General features: G+C 45.5%; 1 protein-coding gene across 5 annotated transcripts in view; it reads left to right on the top strand.

Moving 5' to 3' along the window:
* Positions 1-24233, top strand: part of CACNA1D (calcium voltage-gated channel subunit alpha1 D) — a gene marked incomplete at its 5' end in the record, with an annotated part of 425478 nt that overhangs the window by 256706 nt on the left and 144539 nt on the right. For all 5 annotated transcript variants that reach the window (XM_080805951.1, XM_080805954.1, XM_080805952.1 and 2 more), the window contains one exon: positions 16079-16218. In XM_080805951.1, coding sequence (XP_080662077.1) covers positions 16079-16218 — 140 coding nt within the window. The remainder of the gene's footprint in view (positions 1-16078; positions 16219-24233) is intronic.

Genomic DNA, 24233 nt, shown 5'->3' with positions numbered 1-24233 from the left:
TCCAGACCTCAGCTGGGAGCTGAGGACAGAGTGAGTCCTGGGTCCTACAGCCCCTGTACTTGTAACCCCTAAGACGGTTGTTCCAAGAAGTCAGTGATAGGGAGGCTCATTTAGAAAGATAGAAGCACATCTTAAAGGTTATTTTCAGCTAGAATATTTAACCAGACATTTACCTGTCAATCTTTTGGAGTAGGGCAAAGGCTTTTTTTGAGTATTAGGCATGTACTGGTAAGAGTGTCCATCTTCTTTCTTGCATAAACTATGCCTATAATGTGCCTACGATTTCTAGTCACATTTTATTTAAAAATAGAATAAGAACTTAGATCTCCAGGAGGAAAGCTGAGAGCAATTCTAAAAGCTTATGGGTTTTCCCTTATCTTGTCTGTCATGCCGCTCATGTTGGATTCAACGACAGAACCTTCAGCAGTGTTCTTATCCAGCGCTTCCGAAGGATGTAGCCTGGTTTTTTTTATGGAAGCAACGACTCTTTTCTACACTCCTGTCTTGTCACTCCAAGCAGTGTCCACTTAAGTTGGGCAGTGCATCTGCTATAAACTTGGGAGCAAACATAAACAGTTCTTGGTAAGCATGCAACTCAATTCTCGGGAACAAAAACATAGGAGCTGTCTAGAAACTCACCTAGGAGCCAAGTGAGTTCAGTGTGGTGTGGACCTTTGTCATTGTCTTACCCAGAAGGACAAAGAACATCAGTTCATCGGATGCGTTGGTTAAAAGAAATCAATCTGGAGAGCTTCTAGTGTAGGAGAAGAGAGGTCAAGACGTGCGCCGCTTGCCTTCCTTGCCAGTATCCTAATGGCAACCATGTATTGTGTGCTTAGACATCGCACATGGTCTCATTTGTTCCTTTGACAGTGCATTCACTGACCCAGAAGCCAGGGCTCAGGAGGGGTGAGGGGCTTGCGCCAGGCGAGATAGCTGGACCCAACGGGAACTTTCCACCCCAGCTGTCCGACTCCACAAATTTACTGAGCTGCCCAGCTCAGGACCAGCAGCCAGACGTCCCCCAGGCAGATTTTGTGTTCCCTGTCCTGGCTTATGGATGGGTCTGGTTGTTTAAAAGTCGGTAGCAAACTAGTGGAGTGCAGGGCCCTCCGGAGCTGATCTTTCAGACCCTCAGCCCTTTACTTTTCCTTGTCTGGAAAGGGGGCTTGTCTTGCTTCCTATCTTTGTGTGTCTCTTTGGACTCTCCTGTGTCTGGCTGTTAAAAAAAAAAAAAAGAAAGAGAGACAGAGACAGAGAAGACTGGATGTTACAGTTGGACTCTTTGTTCTGGATTTCGATTTTTTTTTTTAAGTGTGGCATTTGAGCAGCATCACAAGTTGTAGAAAGTAGTAATTTCCAGACGTTTGAGGTCTGATTCACCAGCATTACTGTAATTAAAGGAAAACCTGTATTTGCTCCGTTTTATCTAACTCACTAGGACGTGTTATAAATAATGAACCTAGATATTTAGAAAAGAGCATCCATTTAGTCGTTTCAGCTTTCCTGGTTCTTTAGGTTCAGATGTCTCCAGGCGATCTTCATGATTTGAGTTTGCTCGAATGCGAACTTCATCTGGCAGTGACCCTGGGAAGTGAACTTTACCGACCTGTCAAGGCAGCTTTACAGTTGAGGACAGAAATTAAACAACGTGGCACTTAGGAGGTGCGTTCGTGAAGTCCAAGGCTCAGAGTCAGGATTTCAGTTGGTCACAGTGTTAATGAATTTTGAATTGAGGCAGTTACGACAAAGCCTGTTGCCTTTTCTAATACTAATCATTATTAAGATGATGATGGATCTTCATGATTATGAAGCCATTAAAAAGGCATTTGCCTGTGCCTGAATTAATAGGATGGATATAGCTTTGAGCTTTGCCATAGCCAAGCAGGACTCGAGTGGCTGTGATTTCCAGATGTTTGTTTATTCATGATCTTTCCTGTGTTTTCTGAGATTCCAATACAATTTTTTGTCCTGAGGTACAGTGGCGGGGGTGGGGTGGGGTGGGTTTGTACCCTTCAGCCTTAGCTTTGTGGCCACATAAGGTGAAGTGAACTTTCCGGAAACCTGCCTTTGATTCCTTGATCAGAAAGTAGTCCTCTCCTCAACTCCCTGCAGAGCTAGGGGAGCCCTTTCATTTCTGTGGGACATTCACAGACACCAGGGTGACGGCTGCTGCGTCCTTGAGAGCCACCCGGGCTCCGGCCATCTTCCACCTGCAGTATTCATCCATAATTACCTGACGGGGGTGGCGTCCCCGTCGAGAGGCTGAGGAATCTGCTGCTGGAGGTTCAGCCAGTCCGGGCAGGACTGGGATTCGACGGTGTCCTTCATTAGTCACAGCCTCGTGCCTCGGTACAGGATTCTCCTTTGCGGGAAATCGGTTCAGGGTGTGAAGGAAACTGAGGGAGGAATTCATCTCAACCAGTGAATGAAGACGCACAAACTTGCCCTGCCCAGCTGTAGAGGGGCTTGGGTCTGAGCTGGCTCCCCTTTCCAAAAAGCAGCTGTAGTGATAAGAGGAGCCCCTCTCTCTTGTGTCTCCTTGTGAGTCCCAGTGCCTCTTGCTTTGACGGCTTTGTTTCAGAGCAGTCCCATGTCTGCCTGAGGACGCAGGGGACACCCAGCCTCTGTTGGCCTCCTTTGGCCTGCGGGCTCCCGTCTCGGGTGGAGGCCTGTGGCCCAAGTCTTCAGACGTCCCCGTGCTCCCTGCCCGGCTTCTTTCTGACCTGTTGTCCCCAGCTTAGGACCCGGGATGGGGGAGGTATCATTCTCTTCCTGTCCAGGTTAGGACTCTTCATGAGCCATTCCCCATGGGGCCTTGAGTGGGTCTTTATCCCTACTGGGGTACACTGGTGGGTTCAGATTATTGGCTTCTAGAATTGTGTTTCACCTTTTTTTTTTTTAACTTGGCCAACAGTAATAGATACATTTTATGTTGTAACTCACAAACACATACACATTGTATCATCGGAAACACAAAGCTTGATGAAAATAGTTACTCTTACCAGAATTTGCTCTTTTCTGTGCATTCTGATTTTTTCCATCCTGTTTTCACTTTCCAAAAATTGCTAGCTGTAAACCACAAAATTAATTTCCTTTAAAAAGTCCTGTCTCTATTACAGTACAAATTTCACAAAGACCAGCGAATGTTCGTCTACTTCCCATAATGGGCGCTCAGTTCATTTTGTCAGCTGATTCTTCTCTCTATGCAAATGCTCTGGAGAAATATTGTTCTGTGCTGAGAAACAGTTTCATTCAAAGGAGAAGGTGACTTGTCACTGGTCTGATTTCCTCCTTTCACGACAGCGGTTAGAACTCTCCGAGACATGTTAATAAAGCTGTGTCTTCACCACCTACATCTTTGTCATTGTCTTACTCCTGCTTCATTTCATTTTCTTTGTTAATTTTTCTTTCTCAACTTACTCTTTTGTCTTAAACATTTAGAATTCCAGTTGGTTTTAAAGTAAAAGGTCTTCAATGAGAAAGACTCAGACAAATCAGGGATACCTAAAAGTAGAGAGGAAGTGCTTCACGATCTCACTCTCAGAGCCAAGCCTCTTCACATTTAGCTAGCTGTCTACACTGCGGACTGGTTTATTAAGAGATCCCCCACCCCCACCCCAGACCTCGAAGGGATCCTATTTGTATGATTCCTGTGGTAATGTATCTTGGGCCTCCTCCCCTGCCTTTTCAAAACATAGCTATGTAGCACTCCCTTTCTTACCTACATCAAATTTTCATATTCTTGCTGCCTAGTGTTTTTTTTTTTTGGAGCTAAGCAGGTATTCAACCAAAATTCGCTTTGAAAAGAATAGTAGTGTTGTGAACTCTTCTAGCAACTGCTTCCAGAACGACCCATCTTTCTGGGAGTAGGATTGCTTGTGGAAAGCCCGTGTGGGTCCTGAGCTTGGTGGGGTGGTGCAGAGCCCTTCCTCCCGCCTCCAGGAGGTGTGAAGTGATGAGGGAGATATTTGACTGGCAGGACCGGAGCAGCGCAAACGACACTTGCAGCTTGGAGCAGGTCTGCAGAGAGTCTGTTCTGCGCAGTCACTGACCGTGTATTGATTTCCACTTCAAGGCCACGGTTGGGTGGTGCCTGGTTTTTAAGCTACCCAATGTCTTTTAAATTAACTCAATTTTACTTACTAATTCTAAAATAATGGTGAATTATAGGCATGGAGTTATTAATCTTCCAAGTGAACGTATTACATACTTGATCTTAATGATAGACTCCGCACGTTATGTATTTTTAAGCTTTGATTCATAAATTTATTCAGAAAGCAACGACCTATGTCCTCAGCACTTCCCCTGGGAAAAAGGGGACCGTGGCATAGGGTCGCTCATCACCCAATGGGCGGGGGGGTTTTCTGGCGGAAGGTCACAGTTGACGAGCTGAATGCTCCCTGTTTCCCACCGTCCCACAGACATCCGTCCTCTGTTTTCACTGCGAGGGGAGGGCAGGTAGCGTGGGGGCCTGTTTCCCCTCCTGACTGTTGTAGGGGCACCGCAGACAGACTGCAGGTCATCTGAAAGGCTAGGAGCAGGCTTATTGGAGCTGCCTGGTCCCTGCAGGTGGAGCTGTGCTCACTGGGAGTGCAGGGACCTGCCGGGCGGGCGGGGGGCTAGGCCCTCGTCCAAGGGCGTGCTCAGGAGCTAGCCGTGTCTCTGGACCTTGTCCTCTGCCTTTCCTGGGTAGTGGCCATCGACACAATAACAGGAGCCAACGTCCGTGGAGCGTGCTTCCTGCATACCATGGTTCTCGTGTTGTACACGTGTGGCCTCCTTTACGCTCCACGAGAAACCTAGGTAGTGGCTGCCTTCCCTCTCCTCTGTCGATGGGGCAGTTGTGGTGAGGGGGAGGAGTCGAGTCACCTGCCTGAGTCCACAAAGCACGGAAGTGGCAGAGCCGGACCTGCCCCAGACCCTCTGCCTCCCCCGGGCGAGGAGCAAGTACTTCCAAGGGACTGATGCCTTCTTGAGCAGGGGCAGCCCCACCCCGGGCACCAACACCCAGCAGCCTGCAGCAGGGACCTCCAGGGAATGTCCTTGGGTCGATCAGCTGCCTGGCTGACCCTGGGCGGAGGGCGTGCTGGTACGACTTCGGTGGAACAGCCCAGAAGCCCGGGTGAGATTTGGCAGGCACGGGTTGGCACTCAGGTGGGTGTGGTCGGGGCTCCTCACCCCAGAGTGCATGATTGCTGTTCCCATGGCCTGTGGCCAGAAGTGGCTCCGTGTCTGGGACCCTTGCATGGAGATGTGAGTGGAAAACCCTTCCCTGCCTGTCTTACCCCATCACGTAGTGTGTCTGCTGAGGGAGGGATGTTCTGAGTGTTGTGTCCAGTGTGCACACGGCGCATTTCCGGGGCCCGAGGGGACGTCGGGGGAATGCCAGGAGATGTTGTCTAGAACTCTGATGTCAGGGAATTTAACCATTCGCAGACTGAAAAGGCTTCTCCTTACCTCCGTTAATGAGGAAAAGAAATGACCATTCTCTTATCACATGAAAATGTTTGGTTTTAAGCTTACTCCGTTCCTGCCATTTTGAAACATTCACTCATTTCTTTCTTTACAGACAGGGAGGCAGACGTGTTGGAGCATTTGGCTCACATCGTACAAACTAACCAAAGCAAAGAGGGTGTCTTTTCTAGAATGATGGGTGTTTGGCAGCTGTGACATGACCCAGGCCCCCACATCCCAGAGAGGCAGCGCATGGCTTTGATGAGCTCCACGTAGGTCGTATATTCTTCTTGCCATTCCCCTTGACTTGAGTTGTCAGAACAGGTTATAAAGGCTTGACATGGTCGGGAAAGGAAGTGAACCTCTATATCTCCAAGTGGGAGGGGGCGAACGGAATTCCAGCCTGGGCCATAGAGCTGCTGTCAGGGCTCCCTGATGTGGCTAGACAAGGTCTTGGCCCCTGGACGCTTAGCAGGAAAAGCAGATCTCTGATTTTCCTTCTTTGTGGTGGATGCATCATGGTATTACTGAGGCTCAGTTCTCTGCTCGGGATGGTGAGAGAGTCTGCAGAAGTAAATGCAGTGGTTCTTGCCCTCAAGGTACCCACGATCTGCAAATAAGAGGAGACAACGCATCAGTGGTTATCCTCCCCAACTACACCAGGAGCCAAAAACAGGGCCGTGCCCTGCCCTTCTCTGTTCTCTTTCATGGCCTCATACAAAGTTGGTGCTCAAGAGCAAATGAAACTCCCTAGCCTTCCCTGAAATGGTGACACAGGATTGAGATCAACAGAAGTTCTCTGGGTCATGGAGAAGACCTCAGGTTCTAATGACTATGACCTATGTGCAGGGTGTTATGGGACAGATGGACTGGAGCAGAGGAGGACCAAGGGAGGAGGAAGAGGAAGGGGATCAGATAGGGTGGGGGCCCTTCACCCTGTGGGGTAACAGATATTAGCTGGTTGTTGGTAGGTAGACCACAGACAGATTGTAGAGGTTCTTGGGAATGCCATGTAGAGGAACTGTGACTCAGTCACATATGTGACACAGTCGTGTATATTTTTAAAGAAGCTTCTGCAAATGCTCCAGAAACAGAAGTTGCCCCATCTCCCCACCTTCCGTTTCCACACAGGTGATCCCCCGTCCTCGACTTTGGCCTTGATTGTCATCTGCTGTGTGTTAAAAATTTTTATATATGCCTCTGCCAGGCTTCTTTAGGACACCGAGCTGTCTTAGTTGTCTTCACTCTGCAGTGCCCAGGACTGTGCCTGGTATGGCACAGGTACTCCAAGAATATTGTTGAATTGAATTGAAACAGAGAGCTTGAACTGCCACTTGTGCTGGGCAGAGGCTTGGCACTGGAGCTGGGTGAGGGGACCCATGGCCGCCAGCTGTAGAACGTACCCGCTACCGGGGGGATTCACAGTTTGGGTCCCAGCATGGGCGGGATGGGAAGCAAGACAAGTCCGAGGCATTGAGTTTTCAGGAAAGAATGTGTGGGGTGTGGGAAACCAGTGGGAATGGAAGACAGCAACAGAGAATGGATGGGATTGAAGGAGTCTGTTTGGAAGGCTGAATTTAGATGAATTCCCAGAGGCTACGACCTGCAGGGATCATGGGTCCTATATATAGAGAACCATCCCTGAGCCTGTGGGTCAGTGAGAATCGTCAGAGGAGTTGAATCTTTTGAGAAATGAGCTGCTTAAGTTTCTCTTAGATGTTTTGGCTTTTAGGGAAGCAGAGTGATCCTGTAGGATCACTGTGTAGTTAGCTAGGACATTTTTGTTTATAATTGACCAAAAACCCAACCCAAACTTGCTCAATGAATTGGTTTTTATAACTGAAAAGCCCAAGGCAGGGGGAAGCCTTTTGGCTTCAGGTTCAGCTTGATTCAGGGGCTCTTACAAAGGCATCAAAGTTAGATGCTTGCCTCTGAGTTTCTCTGCCTTCCTGTTTGATTCTCTCCGGACACTTCGGCTTGGCTTTTGTTCGTGTTGGTTCTTCATTCTGTGTCTTCCCGGTAACTCCATGCTTAGTGCCTCTCCGAGCGAAGTCCAGCCAATGACAGAATTTCTTGCCTGGTTGCCGAACTGAAAGTCCCACGTGCAGCTCTCACCGGACCTGACTGGCGTGTGTGGGTCACCTGCCTGTCCCTGAACCAGTAACATGGGCCCCGTGCCAACACCTATAGCCCCGGGATGGACAGCAGAAAAGGAGCCGCTTTTAGAGGAGGGACAGGGTGTTGCTGCTACCCTGGGAGGTTTCTGGGTGGCAAGAACCACGCTTAGCCGAGTGTGGTGGCAGAGCAGCAGCTACCTCTGCTCTTCCCGTGAGTGAGGAGGCCGCATCCAGAGAGAGTGCCCTGTTCAGCCTCTTCCACCCAGGCGTGATGCTCCTGTCCTCCCACAAACAAGAGCTTTGGAGGCTGGTCTCTGTGAGGGGCCAGCCGGGCCACCTGCTGGCTTCTTCCATTTGTCCTCGCTGGGCAGGGGTCGCTAGGCTGTCATAAGATCTTTAGAAAGTTCTAGAGCCCTTCTCCCCCCCACCCCCGCTCAGGAGTGCACCCCCCCAGGAGCTAGGAGAGCTGCCTCGTATCTCTTCCCATCCAGGTTAGGGGTGGGGAGGCTTTGACCGTGGCGGGTGAGGCAGTTTACAGAACTTTTTCCCGCTTTTCACTTCAGCTGATGGTCACCATACCCTGGGTGGGCAGAGCAAGGTCCTGTTCTCCGGACAGTGACGCTGAGAAGCCCAGGGGCAGATGACTCAACCAGGGTGACTCGACCGTAGAGTCCGGAATTGGACTCAGGAGACACAAACGTCATCTAGAATTTGTACTTTTAGACCGAAGGTGGAGGAAAACGAGGGCAGACTGTCTATTCTAGTCAGTTTCCTCGTGGAACTTCACTGGAGGCCGGGGAAGTACTAGCTTCCTTACTGCCTACAGAGGAGGACGTTACCTGTTTCCGTCTCAGCAGCCCTGAGCCGAGGCCTGCCTGCCGGCCGCTGTCCCGCCACGCACCCTCTGCGGTCTGATGACACGAGTTCTCACTTACGGAAACCGCCACCGTAGCCCCACGGCGCCCGCTCTCACCTCCTGTCTTGTGCACAGCGGCTCATGGAGGGGCCCTCCGCAAGCCTGGCCCCCCAATGTGCAGCGGTGACCTCGGGTGACCCAGCCCCTGGACAGCTCGGCCGCTGCTCTGGGCTGGCGGTCTTCCCCAGGGGTCTCTGGGCCTCGTGGAACCTCTCTGCGAACCCGGGGTCTGGACTTTGCTCCCCAGGTGGGAGGGAACTGTAGTTTTACTACTGGAGGAGATCATCTGGTTCAGTGTGCTGGCTCTGCAGGCGAGAGATGCAGGCCAAGCCCCACAGCCTGCCACGGGAGGCCCTGCGTCCCCCCACCCCTGGCCTGTCCTTCACCCCTGTGAATGGTCAGCCTTTGCATGTACCCCCCTCGCTCTGACCGGAAGACCCTGTCCCACCTCTTTGAGGGGGGCCACAGTTGCAGAGCAGAATAGCTTTTCCCTGGCATTTCATCTCAGACATTTTTCTTGGAACAGAGCAAAGCCAAGGGGACCCTAGTATCATTGCTATGGACTGAACGCTGGCATCCCCTCCTCTCTCTCCCCCAAAACCCATATGTTGAAATTCTAGCCCCAACCCCCAGTGTGATGACATTGGGAGGTGGGGCCTTTGGGGGGGGGTGATTAGGTCATGAGGGTGGAGAGCCCGTGACCAGGATCGGTGCCCTGAGAAGAATAGGAAGAGAGAGACATCTCTTTCCACAAACACCCAGGAAGGAAAGGCCAGACGAGGACGCAAGAGAGAGTCAACTGTCTGCAGGGTAGGGAGAGCACTTTCACCAGACACCAAACTAGCTGGCGCCTTGGTCTGGGACTTCCAGCCTCGGGAACCGTGAGGGATCTCTGCTGTTTAAGCTCCCCCGGTCTACGGCGTTTCGTTATGGTAGCCTGAGCAGACTGAAACAGTTACGGAACTTCTTAGCAGGAAGGGACAGTGAATAATGCTTGGTCGAAACCTCGCATTTTGCTCATTTATTTATTCGTTTATAAATGCTAAGTGTTTCTTATGGCAAGCCCTGAGAATACAATGAGGCATGAAATGGGAATCATCTCTGATCTTATAGAAATTCCTTTCTTGGAGGGGACAAACACTGAAGAGAGAACGTGAAGGAATTTAAAATTTCCGTGGTGAGGGGCGCCTGGGTGGCTCGGTGGGTTAAAGCCTCTGCCTTCGGCTCAGGTCGTGATCCCAGGGTCCTGGGATCGAGCCCCGCATCGGGCTCTCTGCTCAGCGGGGAGCCTGCTTCCTCCTCTCTCTCTGCCTGCCTCTCTGCCTACTTGTGATCTCTCTCTCTCTCTGTCAAATAAATAAATAAAATCTTTAAAAAAAAAAAAATTTCCGTGGTGAATAGGACCATGGGGAGGGCATCGTGGGCTTCGACCGCGCCTGACAGCGGGCCCTCGTTTTGTCTGGGAGGTCAGCAAAGGTTTCTCTGAGAAAGTGTTATTTAACCTGCGTCTTGAAGGACAAGAAGAGCTTACCTGATGAGCACGTGGGGTGGGGGAAACCATTCTAGAAAGAGGGAACAGGACACGGACCTGAAACTGCGGCTGAGCTTGGGTGGTGGCGGGCTGGGAGAAAACAGATCCTGTGGCCACAAGCCCCGGGTTGTTCCTGCTCCCCCAGGCTGGGCTTCTCCCAGCGTGTGTCCCTTGTTTGCTTACTCTGGAGAGGGGCGTTTACACACAAGATGAAGGGGGGCACCCTAGGTGGGGAAGCAAGGGGACCCCTCGGTGGCGTGCAGGGCGCTTGTGGAAGAGACGCAAGGAAGCTGGAAGAGGAGGTGAGGGAAGGAGGAAAGAGGACATGCCCTGTGGGCTTGGGTCAGGAAGGAGGGGAAGGGCCAGCCGAGATGTTGAGATCGATCGACAGTTCGGCACTGTGACCCTTTCTTCCACGCTCGTTTCAGAAAGGGTTAATGGCAACTTAGATACATATCCTTGGTTTTTGCTTTTTTGATGCGTATGCTAGGATCATAAAACCTCCTGTTTTTCGAGTCCCCTTTAAGTCTAGCTTTGCTGCGTTCCTTCCCTTTTTCCTGTCTGCTTTCTGTTGAGTACCTTATGCATGACCCATGTGGGGGCTGGGGGCTGGGAGTACAAAGACGGGAAGGGATGCTCCCTGCCAATCGCCAATAGGGAGCCTGGGGCCGTAGGGTGAGGAGGAGTGGTGTCAGGATGAGCAACACCACTAGGGTGTCAGCCCGGAGAGCCTTCCCAGGGATGGGGCGCTTTGTGGGCGATGGCCAAAGCAAGGAGTTGAACCTTTCTTGGCTCATAAATCCTTGTAATCTTCTGACGGTGGGTTGAGATCTCTGGGAAGATCCAGGTCAGGCTTTCTGAGGAGGCCCCTGGCATGGGTGGCTGGCTGGCTGGCTGTTCACACCACAGTCCTAGTGAAAGGGCCCCTGAGAACTGGAGAGGAGAGAAGCAGGTATAATCAAGGGGTCCTGATACCTCCCTCCCATTCCTAGTTGACAGTTTCAGTTTCTCCAGGTTCTCTTTGAGGTTAACTGGTACAGAGGCTCTTCTCCATGGTGAATCTTCACTGTTCAAAGAAGCTCTCGGGTTTCTGAATTAGATGTTGAGCCTTTATTTCTGATGCCTTGAGGTCTCATGAGCGACTCTCATCCCTGCATAAGGTGGTGCCTGGGTAAGAGGAATTGGTGGTTTTTGTTTTTAAAAAGGAGATTTGACTGGTGCTGCCCACCCAGAATCGGCGGCCAGTGAGAAGGATCCCTGCTGCTGGTCCGGTGAGGGCACAGGCCTGTGGTCCTGCCTGGCAAATGTTGGGAGACTGGGATGCAGGAATTATTTCATTTCTCTGTTTTGCGTGGGACTGTGAGCTTTTATGAAGCAGCCCTGCCCTCAAGATACCTTCTTTTGTGTCCAGTTCTAGAGGCTTCCTGCTTGCCTCTTCCTCAGTGATGCCCACTTCCTGTGTGCTCTCCTCCATCTGGGGCACAGACCCCGTATCTTCTCTATGCAGCATCTCACTGGGTCTCTCCCACTGGCTGTGCATTCCCACCTTGCCCAGTTAGGAACCTGACCTTCCTGGTGACTTCCTTTGCAAATGATGAACTCAACATTCCTTCCTCAAACGAACAATTCTTTTGTAAATAATTACCTCTCCAGCCCGTGATGGTTGTTTTGCAAATTTTTTTCTTTCTAAACATTACATTTCTAACTGGTGTAAGGTGGTATCTCAATGTGGTTTTGATTTGAATCTCTCTGATGGCTAGTGATGATGAACATTTTTTCATGTGTCTGGTAGCCATTTGTATGTCTTCATTGGAGAAGTGTCTGTTCATATCTTCTGCCCATTTTTTGATATGATTATCTGTTTTGTGTGTGTTGAGTTTGAGGAGTTCTTTATAGATCCTGGATATCAACCTTTTATCTGTACTGTCATTTGCAAATATCTTCTCCCATTCCGTGGGTTGCCTCTTTGTTTTGATGACTGTTTCTTTTGCTGTGCAGAAGCTTTTTATCTTGATGAAGTCCCAGAAGTTCATCTTTGCCTTTATTTCCTTCGCCTTTGGAGACATATCTTGAAAGAAGTTGCTATGGCTGATATCAAAGAGGTTACTCCCTATGTTCTCCTCGAGGATTCTGATGGATTCCTGTCTCACGTTGAGGTCTTTTATCCATTTCGAGTTTATCTTTGTGTACGGTGTAAGAGAATGGTCAAGTTTCATTCTTCTACATATAGCTGTCCAGTTTTCCCAGCACCATTTATTGAAGAGACTGTCTTTTTTCCACTGGATATTTTTTCCTGTTTTGTCAAAGATTATTTGACCATAGAGTTGAGAGTCCATATCTGGGCTCTCTACTCTGTTCCACTGGAACCACATTGAGATACCACCTTACACCAGTTAGAATGGCCAAAATTAGCAAGACAGGAAACAACGTGTGTTGGAGAGGATGTGGAGAAAGGGGAACCCTCTTACACTGTTGGTGGGAATGCAAACTGGTGCAGCCACTTTGGAGAACAGTGTGGAGATTCCTCAGGAAATTAAAAATAGATCTTCCCTATGACCCTGCAATTGCACTGCTGGGTATTTACCCCAAAGATACAGATGTAGTGAAAAGAAGGGCCATCTGTACCCCAATGTTTATAGCAGCAATGGCCACGGTCGCCAAACTGTGGAAAGAACCAAGATGCCCTTCAACGGATGAATGGATAAGGAAGATGTGGTCCATATACACTATGGAGTATTATGCCTCCATCAGAAAGGACGAATACCCAACTTTTGTAGCAACATGGACAGGACTGGAAGAGATTATGTTGAGTGAAATAAGTCAAGCAGAGAAAGTCAAGTATCATATGGTTTCACTTATTGGTGGAGCATGACAAATAATATAGAGGACAAGGGTAGATGGAGAGGAGAAGGGAGTTGAGGGAAATTGGAAGGGGAGGTGAACCATGAGAGACTATGGACTCTGAAAAACAACCTGAGGGTTTTGAAGGGGCGGGGTGGGAGGGTGGGGGAACCAGGTGGTGGGTATTAGGGAGGGCACAGATTGCATGGAGCACTGGGTGTGGTGAAAAAACAATGAATACTGTTACGCTGAAAATAAATAAAAAATTAAAAAAAAAAAAAACACATTACATTTGCTTACTGTGGAGGTACATTTGTTTTGCAGGAGTCCTTTTTAATGGCAGGATTTGGGGGCGAGAATGATACTGGCTTCTAGACAAACTGGTCTCTCTGGGCTGTCGTGGTTCAGTTGGCATCACAGTAGAGACTCCATAATAAAGAATCCCATTAAAGCAAGGTTATATTTCCTACAATCAATTCCATCAGGTAATGCACTAAGGATTTTTGGAAATAGAAACCCAATTCTTTAAAAGGAGAGACACAGCGGAGGACAAGAGAACGAGATATAAAAGAACCCTAAACAATTTAGTTATACAAATGGCCCTTGTATTATTGTGGCAATATTACTTACAAATAAAAGCCAAAGAGGAAAAACAAGCTGTGTTTGCTAGATGTACTCTCTGTTCCCTGCCTTGTTTGTCTGCTCTAAAGCATAGCACTGTGTTGACGTAGGAATGTAACTGCTATGAATATTGATGGCAGCAAAAGCCTTTTTTCTCTGTCTGGCCTAGTAAATAAAGCAGAAGGGATAAAAAGGGAAAAGGAATTGTAAAATCAGCATGCTGTTTTTAGCTTATCTTGTTCCCCTAGAACTCCAAGTCTTAGAAGCATATTGACAATGTACGTTTGGTGGTCAGGGTCCAATTTGAGTATAGTGGGTTGGTGTTTTCAGGGATTTTTGCTTCTGGTTCAAGTAACAGAGTTGTTCTCTCCTTTAAGCCTTCCAAGGTAGCGTCACCTCCTCTGTGAAGCCTTCCAGGATCCCTCCTCCTCAGCCAGAGGCAAAGTTCAAGTAGTAGTCCTGGCTCCCAGGGAATATGGAGAGTAAATGAGGGAGTCGCAGGAGGTCTGCAGGCTCATGCATGCCCAGAGGGCACGGCTGTGGGGAGGAGAAGGGGGACGTGTTCAAGGAAGGTCTTGGTAGCTCCGTGAAGGGTGTGCAGTACCTGGGAGGAGCCAGGCTGAGGGCAGGGCCAGTTGGGAGGTCTGGGGAAAGCATGGGTGTGCAGGTTGGAGATGAGTGAGACCATATGGTTGAAGACACGCGGACTCTGTCTAACTCACACCATGAAAGAATTTATTAGACTCTTGGATGGTGTTCAAGGGTCAAAGGGAGCTCTGGAGGACACGGTGGGGATGGCGGGGACCTGGGAGAGAGGAACCAATGAACTGGCTTTTCAGCAAGACCAGAGGGAGGTCAAGAATGGGGGCAAAGGCTGGGGCCCAGGGGTGGGTGGATGACTGCCCTGGTGGTAGAGTGAGGACGTGAGGGACGCCCGGGTGGCTCAGGTGGTTAAGCGTCTGCCGTCGACTCAGGTCATGATCCTCAGGTCCTGGGAACGAGACCTGAGTCGGGCTCCCTGCTCATTGGGGAGCCTGCTTCCCCTTCTGCCTACCCCTCCCTCTGCTTGTACTCCCTCTCTCTCTCTCTCAAATAAATAAATAAAATCTTTAAAAAAAAAAAAAAAAGAGGGAGGATGTGGCAGGAGACAGGGGGAAGGTCAGGCCGGGTGACGGGTAGCGCTCTGGTAGGAGAGTGGCCGAGGCCATCTCGTAGTGGTCACGTAGCAAAGCAGAGTCCTGTGGGGAAGGAGGAGACCAGTCCTCCAGCCTTCTCAGAGGGCTCGGGATGCAGAATTGGCCTCTCTACATTCTGTCTTGGGGCATTGGCAGTGTTCATGTTTGGAACAGACTAAACCTACCCCCCCCATCCCCTGGACTAAACCTTTCGAGGGTAGGGAGGGCAGTGGAGCTTTCTCTAATTCTGGCTCCTGGTGTGGGGTCCATCATATGGAAGAGATGCTCACTCAGTGTTTCCTGAGCCAAATTCATTTGACCTCTTGCACCAGGCATCTTCGTAAGTGAATTCCGTGACTTCCATCTTCCTAAGGTATTTGTAATTTTCCTCGGGTCCCACGGGGTAGAATTAATATTTGTGGAGGGCTTTATGGCCCATGTGGAAGAGTTTTAATTGCTGATGGTTTTTCATTGAGTTATTAAGTAGCCTCTTGCCAGGGAGTGCCTCTTATAAAATTAATTGCACACATCCCAGTGGGTCGGTATTTCTATTAAAGCCAAAGCTGCATAAAGAAAACCTTTACAAAAGAGGAAAGGAGTCAACGTTTTTAGACCTGCTGAGGGATGTGTTCTCTGGACCCACAAAGTCGCCTGAGTCGGAACGGGAAGGGTTGTAAGAGTCAGCGAGTCTCCAAGGTCTGGGCAGCCAGATGGGTGCTGGCAGGAGGGGAGGACGCAGAGGTGGAGCCCGGGCTCGGTGGGAGGGTGTGTGGCGACCACTGACCACTCGACAGTGTCAGCTGGGGAAGACCGCGTGTCAGTACTCAGACGGGAGGGTTCCCATCCTGAATTTGCTCCCCTTCTGTGCCGGTGAGAAGAATGAGGTCCAGAGGAGAGGAGGGACTTGCTGAGGTCACCTTGCGGCTCTGTGGCAAGAAGGACCCTGACTTCAAAATCGGGCATAAACCCAAGGGAGAGGGTCAAAGCAACCGCATCTTCCTTTCTTCCAAAGGACATTCTGTTCAAAGCTGCTGTAGGAATCTCGTTGCCCCCTTGTGCTTTTCTGGGCCTGACTTGGCAATCTTAGGAGGAAAACATGCCGCATTTTGCAAATGTGTGCAAATAACAAACATGCCCCTTCTGTCCCCAGCAGACTCATTGCACACGCATCAGGGCAGGTGGCAAAATGCAGTCGTGCAGCCTGGAATGAAAAGTGCTTTACACTTAGCGGCGTATGAGAAATTCAGTGTTAGAATTAAAACGCATTCCTGGCACAGGTGCTGTGTTAATGGTGCCATTTCTCATAATAAAACTTTGCTTGGAGAAAAATGCCTATATCTCAGAGATATTGATTCTAATTCCTGTTTCTTTTTCTTCTTCTCCCTCATCTCCCCCCACCCCTTTTTGTTTCTCTTCACAGGAAAAAGTAGAATATGCCTTCCTGATTATTTTTACAGTCGAGACCTTTTTGAAGATTATAGCATATGGATTATTGCTGCATCCTAATGCTTATGTTAGGAATGGATGGAATTTACTGGATTTTGTTATAGTAATAGTAGGGTAAGTCCCTTTTATTTCGGGGGAATGTTTGGAAGATGGGAGGCGGGGAGTAATGGAAAGCCACAGTGTCTTGAGGGAACATCGTTGCTCAGCACTTGAGGCCAGAACTTTCAGGAGGGTTTTGAAGATGAGCAATGCTGCTATCAGTCTCTGGGTTCGAATCCCCTCATTGCTCCTACTTCCTTTCCAGTAACGTGTGTAGAAGGAGATTGAAGCTCCTGATGTAAGAGGGGTCATTTTACAGAGGACTTGGGTTTTCACAAATCGGCCAGCCCTGCTGGTGTTTAGAGTCAAATGAGTAGAACTCTTAAACTTAGCACCCTGGTAAGTTAAAAACAAACAAACAAACAAAAACCCAAACCAGTAAAATAGTAATAAATCCTTCAGAGCAGTGAGGTACTCTGCTATTTAACAGCCCTGAGCAAAGCTATTAATTTTTTCTGCTGACTTATGGGCAAAACTTTGGCATGCTGCTGTCCCCCTTTTAAAGAACAAAACAAGTGTCTGAATAAAGTCAGGTATCTGGCATGAAATGAAATAAGTCAGAAAATGCAGAGAAGCCAGCGTTCTCCAGAAATTCTGTCACAGGAAGGAGACACCAACAGTTTAGTTATAGAAGAGTGTTCCAAAAAACATAAAACAAAAAACAGTGGGCTGTGTTATGTGATTCTGGTCCTGCCACACCTGGAAATCTTACCAGTGAGAGAAAAAAAATGAATCCACATCAGAGGAGTTTTGGGCCTTTGGACCAAAGACCCACATAAGGAAAGACGGTCTATCCCTTTGCTGAGTCTTCATTACCCAACTGTGAAGTGCGTCGCTCCTAAACTTGTCTGTGGTCCTACAGAGAGAGATTGTTAATCTCTTTGTGTTCATCTCCATAACTTCAGTCAACTGCCTTTTGAAGTTGAGCAAGGTAATTTTTCTTACTTTTTAAAAATCATGTATCCTTTAGATTTTCATGGGAGACTAATATAGCTGGATGTTAGGAGAGTGGGATAAATTTTGAACCTGCCCTTTCAAACTTAAGGAAATTCAAATGGGATCCAAAATGGTGGCCCAGTGAAATAATTAGACTCAAGGGGGAAAAGTCCGCTTTTGTAAAAACCATCATAGGGCATGGCACCTAAGGTATTAGTGCAAAGGTAGTGCAGCTGAAATGAACAGGTCGTAGGGATGTACCATACCTTCCTGTATTTGCTGACATCTAATATGGAATGGCAAGCAGGAGCCTTGCAGGTCTCTTGGTTCTGGAACAATCTAGCTGTGCCTCTCCTGAGCCTAGACTTTGTGTTCAGCTACAGGATGGAGATGCTTAGCTCCATTTCTTTTGTCCTTACCCTACAATCACCTCAGCTTTCTACCTTGAGATATTTTTCAGACTCTAGTAGAATGCAAAGACAGGGACCCAAACAGAGTGGTGGTCTCATTGCACTGAGAAGACTGAGACAAGAGTACAGGAAGGCCAATGGGGGTTGAAATTTGACAGGCATGGGATGGGAGGGGGGGGGCTTGTCAGAGAAAGAGCTCCATAAATATGCCTTGGGGTCCTCTTGAACTTTGCCTGAAGAGTAATCTGTCCTTACAGGGGGTAAGAATCCGTGAGGCCAGTCAAATAATACTACTAGGAGAAAAAAAAGAGAAGCTGAAGACTATTAGCTGAACAATAATTACAACTCCCCTAGGTCTGAGAGATGTTTGAGTTATGACCAACCAGAATGGAAAGGCCTGGACTGTCAGTAGAGACCCCAGAAGGGCCATTAGTGGTAGGGCTAAACTAACTCTAGGCTAAGAGTTGGCAAACTATGGCCAATGGACCAAATTTAGCCTGCCACAAATTTTTGTAAATAAAGTTGTACTGTAACATGGTCACATGCATTTGTTTACATAGTTGAGTAGTTGAGGTCCACAAAGCCTGAACTATTTAATATCTGTTTTGCCAACTCCTGCTAGAGAGTAAAGATCACGTGAATCCCTTGCTAATAATGTTTGAAAAGAAGCCTGAAAAGGAGCAAACTGATATGAAAAGCAAACTGCCTGACAAAAAAACAAAACAAAACAAAACACAAAACTCAACATTTTTTAAAGGAATACAACAAAATCCAGACACAAGTGTCCAGCATCCAGTCAAATCTTATAGCCATTAAGACATATGGCCCATAAGTAGGAGGAAATTCCAGCTATAGAGACCTAGAAATGACAGAGATGGTGGAATTAGTAGATAATTACTTTAAAAGACTTAAAAATAGCTAATATGGGAAAATATGACCACAGTAAGAAAAGATGGGACAATATAAGAAAGAACCACTTGGGACTTTGAGAGTTGAAAAGTTTTCCTGGATTGGCTTAATAGGAAATTAGACACAACAGAAGAAAAAAAAATTAAGGGACTTGAAGACCTAGCAGTAACATAAAGAATAATGACGGAGAAAAACTGAACACCACCTTGGTGATCTGCAGGGTCATATCTAGTGGCCTAACATACATATATTTGGGATTCCCAGAAGAGAGGGGATAGAGGGGAATCAGAAAAAAATATTCAAAGAAATGAGTCCAGATTTTCTAAATGTGATGAGCAATACAAATTCACAAATTTAGAGCTCAACAAAGCTCAAGCAAAGTAAACATGGAGAAAGCTACATCAAAGTACACCATAATCATAATGAAATTGCTCAAAACCAAGGATAAAGAGAAAATCTGAAAAATAATTAGAGAAAAAGACATTCCTGGACTTTTCATCAGCACTATTGAAGCCAGAAGACAGTAGAGAGAGATCTTTAAAGTGCTAGGGAAAATGTCAACCTAGAATTCTTACTTAGTGAAAATAGCTTTCATAATTGAAGTAAAAAGATTTTCTCAGACAAACCAAAGCTGAGGAGTCACCTCCAGTAAACCTGTACCTCAACAAATGTTAAAGGCATTTCTTCACACTGAAGGAAAATGAAATTTAAAAAATGAATTCCTGGAAGGGTAAATGAATGAGTAAATATAAAAACATTTTTCCCCTCATTTTAAAATCTTCTTAAAGATAATTGATTATTTAAAGCCCAAGTAGTAACAATGTATTTTTCATAGCTTCTATGAACGTATAATACATGACAATAATAGCACAAAGGACAGGAAAAAGGAAATAGCTATATACAATTGAAAAGAGCTTGTACAGCTGGTGGTAAATATGATAAAATATTATTTGAAAGTAGATGGTAATAAGTTAGAGATGATGACATAAACCCTAGAGCACAAGCCAGCAAACCTCAGCCCATAGACCAGATATGGTTTATTACCTTTTGTTATTTTTCACTTTGGCAAAGTATTTTCCTGTCTGCTTGGGAAGATAATTTTATCAGAAGACAGTCACACTCACTCATGTTTGTGGATATTTGGTGTTAGGATGGCAAAACTGAATAGTTGTGACAGTGACCCTATGGCCTACAAGTCCTAAAATAGTTACTATCTGACACTCCACAGAAGATTTTTGCTAACATTTGCCCTAGAGGAGCCACTAGAAAAATAAAGAGGTATAGTTAATAAGCGCATGTTGGAGATTAAATAGAATTTTTAAATGCTCAGTAATTCAAAAAAGGGATGTAGAAAAAAGGAACAATGGGCAGGGCAAGCAGAAAACAAACAGCAAGATAATAGATTTAAGCCCACCTAAATCTTTATTAGAATAGGGAGTTTATCAGATTTTACACATTAAAAACCCAGACCCAACTCTATAGTAGCTACAAGAAACCTAACTTATAAAGACACAAAGAATTTGAAAGTAAAAAGGCAGGAAAAAATATATACCATGTGAAAACTAATCTAAAGAAAGGTAGAGTGGCAATACTAGTCCAAAAAAGTAGACTTCAGAACAAGGAATATTATCAAGGATATAAATATTTCATAGTGATGAAAGAATTCTTTCATGAAGAAGATATAACAATTATATAATATTATATATTATATGTAATTATCATAACATATATATAATTAATATACAGAACTTCAGAAGACACCAAGCAAACCCAGAAAGAACTGAAGAAAGGAATGGACAAATCTATTATTGTAGTTGTACATTTCAATACTTCTTTCATGAGTATTGATAGAACATCTAGAAAGAAAATCACCAAGTATGTAGGATATTTGACCAATACCGCCTAACTTGACTTAATTGGTATTTTTAGAACACTCGGGACCAGAAAACACATTCTTTTCGCATGCACATGTAGCATTGACCAAGAACTGTTCTGGGCCATAAAATAAGTTTTAGTGAATTTAAGAGTATTAAAGTCATCAAAATTATGTATTCTGAATGAATTTAGCAACGTTTCTGGATAGAAGATCAGTGTTAGAACATGTGAATTTCTATATGCTAGTCATGAACAATTGGAAAATGAAATTTTAAAGACATTATTTACTATAGCATCAAAAAGCATAAATATTTAAAGAGCACACCACAAATGACTAAACTTTGCTGAGAGCAATTAAAGAATACCTAAATGAGTGATGTACCGTGTTCATGGATTGGACGGCTCAGTTATTCTTAGGATATCAGTTCTTCTCAAACTGAGCTATAGATTGAATCCTAATCTAAATCCCAGCAAGATTGCTGTAGAGATTGACAGTTTATTCAAAAACTTATATGGAAATTAGGCTGTAGCTTAGCCAAAGAAATATTTAAGAACAAAGCTAGAACCTGATCTTAAGGCTTACTATAAAGGTACAGTAGTCAAGACTACTGTATGATGTTGGCATAAGAAGAAGACTTAAAGATCAATGGAACATAATTAGGGATTCTAGAAATAGACCTATATGTATATAATCAATTTATCTTAGACAAAGTTGCCTTGATACTTTAGTGGGTTGAATTATAAGTTGTAGTACTAAATTGTAGTCCATTTTTTATAAATGGTACTGGAACAACTATCCATATTTAAAAAAAGAGGATCTTTATTCTTACCTTATAATATACACAAATATTACCTTAAAATGGATCATAGACCTTTGTGTGAAAGCTAAAACTATATAATGTCTAGGGGAAGATCTTTATGACCTTGGGAAAGGCAGAGATTTTTTTTTTTTTAGGACCCAAAAAGCACCAGCCATAAAAGAAATAATTGAAATTTTGGAGCTTACCAAAATTTAAAATTTTTCTTCAAAAGATAGTGTAAAGAAAATTAAAAATTAAGGCACAGGTTAGGAAAAAATATTCACAATGAGGATAAATGACAAAGGACTTGTATTCAGAATATACAAAGAATTCTTATTACCCTTTAGTAAGAAGACAACCCAGTATATAAATGGACAAAAGATTCGAACAGATCTTCACAAAAGAGGATATGTAAATGGTTAACAGGCACCTGAAAAGATGTTCAACATCATTAGAAATTAGAGAAGTGCCAATTAAAATCCCAGTGACACGCTACATACCCACTAGCGTTACTAAATATAGAAAGACTGACAGTACTAAATCTTAGCCAAGATACGGAGCAACTGGAACTCTCATACACTGCTTGTAGAAACGGAAAATGGTGTAGTCACTTTGGAAGAGTTTGCCAGCTTCTTACCATGTTAATCATACTCTAACCACAGGACCATATTACTCTTAGGTACTTACCAAGGTAAATGAAAACACATGCTCACAGAGAGTTTATTCATAATGGAGAAAAACTGGAAATGATCCAGATATCCCCTAACAGGTGAATGGATAGATTCATTGCGGTATATTCATACAATGGAATATCCCAACAATAAAAAGAAATGAACTGTGGATAGATGTAACGACTTGGACAAGTCTCAAAAACGTGGTGAACAAAAGAAGTTAAAAGAAGAACATGTGTTGTATGATTTCATTTATTAAAGATTCTGGAAAAGGGAAAAAAACATCCCAAAGTGATAGACAGCCAATCATTGGATACCAAAGGCTGAGCCGAGAGGGAGATAATTGCACAGAGCTATTAAAAAACTATGGGAGATGGTGGAAATGTTCTTGATCTTGACTGTGGTGTTTGCACTTGGACTTCTACATTTGTTAAAGCACCCCTCATTGTACATTTTAAATAGATGTATTTTATCATATATAAGTTGAGCTGTAATAAGGTTGACTTAAAAAGTAAAAGAATCACCTAGAAAACAAAAACAGGAATGGACTCATTGGTCTTTCTCATTAAATATGAAGAACTTGAGAAGATTATTTTTTTTTTATCCAAAATAGGCACTAAATTATAGTCAAAGAGCGGAAGAAATTTTTAAAAAAGAAAAGTTATTAGGCCTTCATGTGAATCAAATTTCTACTCACTAAAGTTTCCAACTGCAGGCTGTATGTCAATCCAATGGATTTTCCATTCCAAGCCAACAGTGACCTATTGCTTTTGTCAAGATTCCCAATAACAGAGACATTAAGGAAGTAACTGATACTTCTGAAATGTTAACCGTAATAGTGTGACCACAAGAGGACTCAATGTGTCTACCAGAGCTGATAGTGTTCCCTGCATAGAAAAGTTTACTCCGCCCACTTAATGTTTCAGTCAACATACATTTCAGGCTCATCACTTAAACTTTTGTGAAGAAGAACATGGGGCACTCATGCTAGGGCTTCCAACTTGAGTCCGTTTAAGTAGCTCCTTGCCTTTTTCCTCTGCATTGGGGTAAACTTTATAACATTCTAGGATCAAATACTTTCTCTTTGTGTCCTGAACTCTCCAGGTGTGGGGTCCTTTTTCTTGTTGGGGGTGGTGGGCATGAGTGGTGAAGAGAGTAGAATCACAGAATATTAGACTGGGAAGGGCAGGGCTCTGGATCCTTTAATCCAGTTTTCTCCTTTTACAGAGGGGGAAACTGAGGCCTAGAGGAGGAGAGGAAGTTTCCTAAAGCCTCCTAACTCTTAGGAATGGAAGCCAGCCCCAGCCCCTTCCACCCCTGGCTATCTGGAGAAGGCTGCCAGCTTCCCTCTCTGGCTCAGGTTCCTCTGTAATGGGAGAGAGACATCATTCACCTGTTTTCAAGGGCATTGCTGAAGAACAAGGGGTGAAAGAACCATGAAGTATGCACTGTAAAACACAGACACTTGAAAGTGATCTTCATTCACCACCTGCATAAATTACTTTCCTAACCCTTTGGGATGAAAATTCCTGTGGCTGCCACATTTCAGAAGAGTTTGAGGTTTTTCTTTCTTCCTTGTTCTTTGTTTTTGTGAAGCTATGAACTTGTTTTGGAGGGGGGACTTTTAACTGGAGCCTTGCTGCGGGGGTTTACAGTAATTTAAAAAAAAAAAAAAACCAACAACTATTCTAATGAGAGAAACCGGTCATAAATTTGATCTATTTCCCCAGTCATAACTAGAGAGAGCCCACCATCTGAACGTCTGAAAGGGTAGAGGTTTGATTTATTCCTCCCCGCGGGTGTCACCCCCCCTCTGCCCCCACCTAGGTTCACTGCTAATTGCTGGAGTGTTGTTAAAACACACGACTGGTCTTTAAGTGCCCCAGAATGATAGGACTATGCCTGATCAGGACTGTAATCAGACCACCCTGTATTTTATGGACTTCGTGTCTTGGCGGTCCAGAGGCATACCAGTGGGGGCAGAGTTTCTGCTTCAGCTCCTAATTAAACTTTAGAAACCTTTTCTTTGTTGCTGGGCCAGTCATCCCCACAATCTGATTGGCCAGAGTTGATTCTATTTGAAATGGGCAAATTTAGATTTATTCTGAAAAACAAGCAATAATTCCAAAGAGTAAATGTTTATTTGAAAGAGCAAAAGTAACTGTCAAGTGAGCAGATTGTCTGAAAATAGCTTTATCCGAAAAACCTTTGGAGAGTAGGAAAAAATGTGTCGTGGCTGCCAGATACAATATTAGACACATTTCAAAAGAGAAAATGACGATATTAATCCCTTACCTTGGGTTACTGCTTTTGGCCTTTGCACAACTCCTCCGTATCTGTGATTTATATCATTCCTTGAACATCCCTGTGTGGGTAGAGGGCTGTGTGTGTGTGTGTGTGTGTGTGTGTGTGTGAGGGGCTGTACCAGA

The sequence above is a fragment of the Martes martes genome (genome assembly GCF_963455335.1).
Source record: "Martes martes genome assembly, chromosome: 1".
Lineage (NCBI taxonomy): Eukaryota > Metazoa > Chordata > Mammalia > Carnivora > Mustelidae > Martes > Martes martes.
This window is presented reverse-complemented; position numbering and strand designations above follow the sequence as displayed.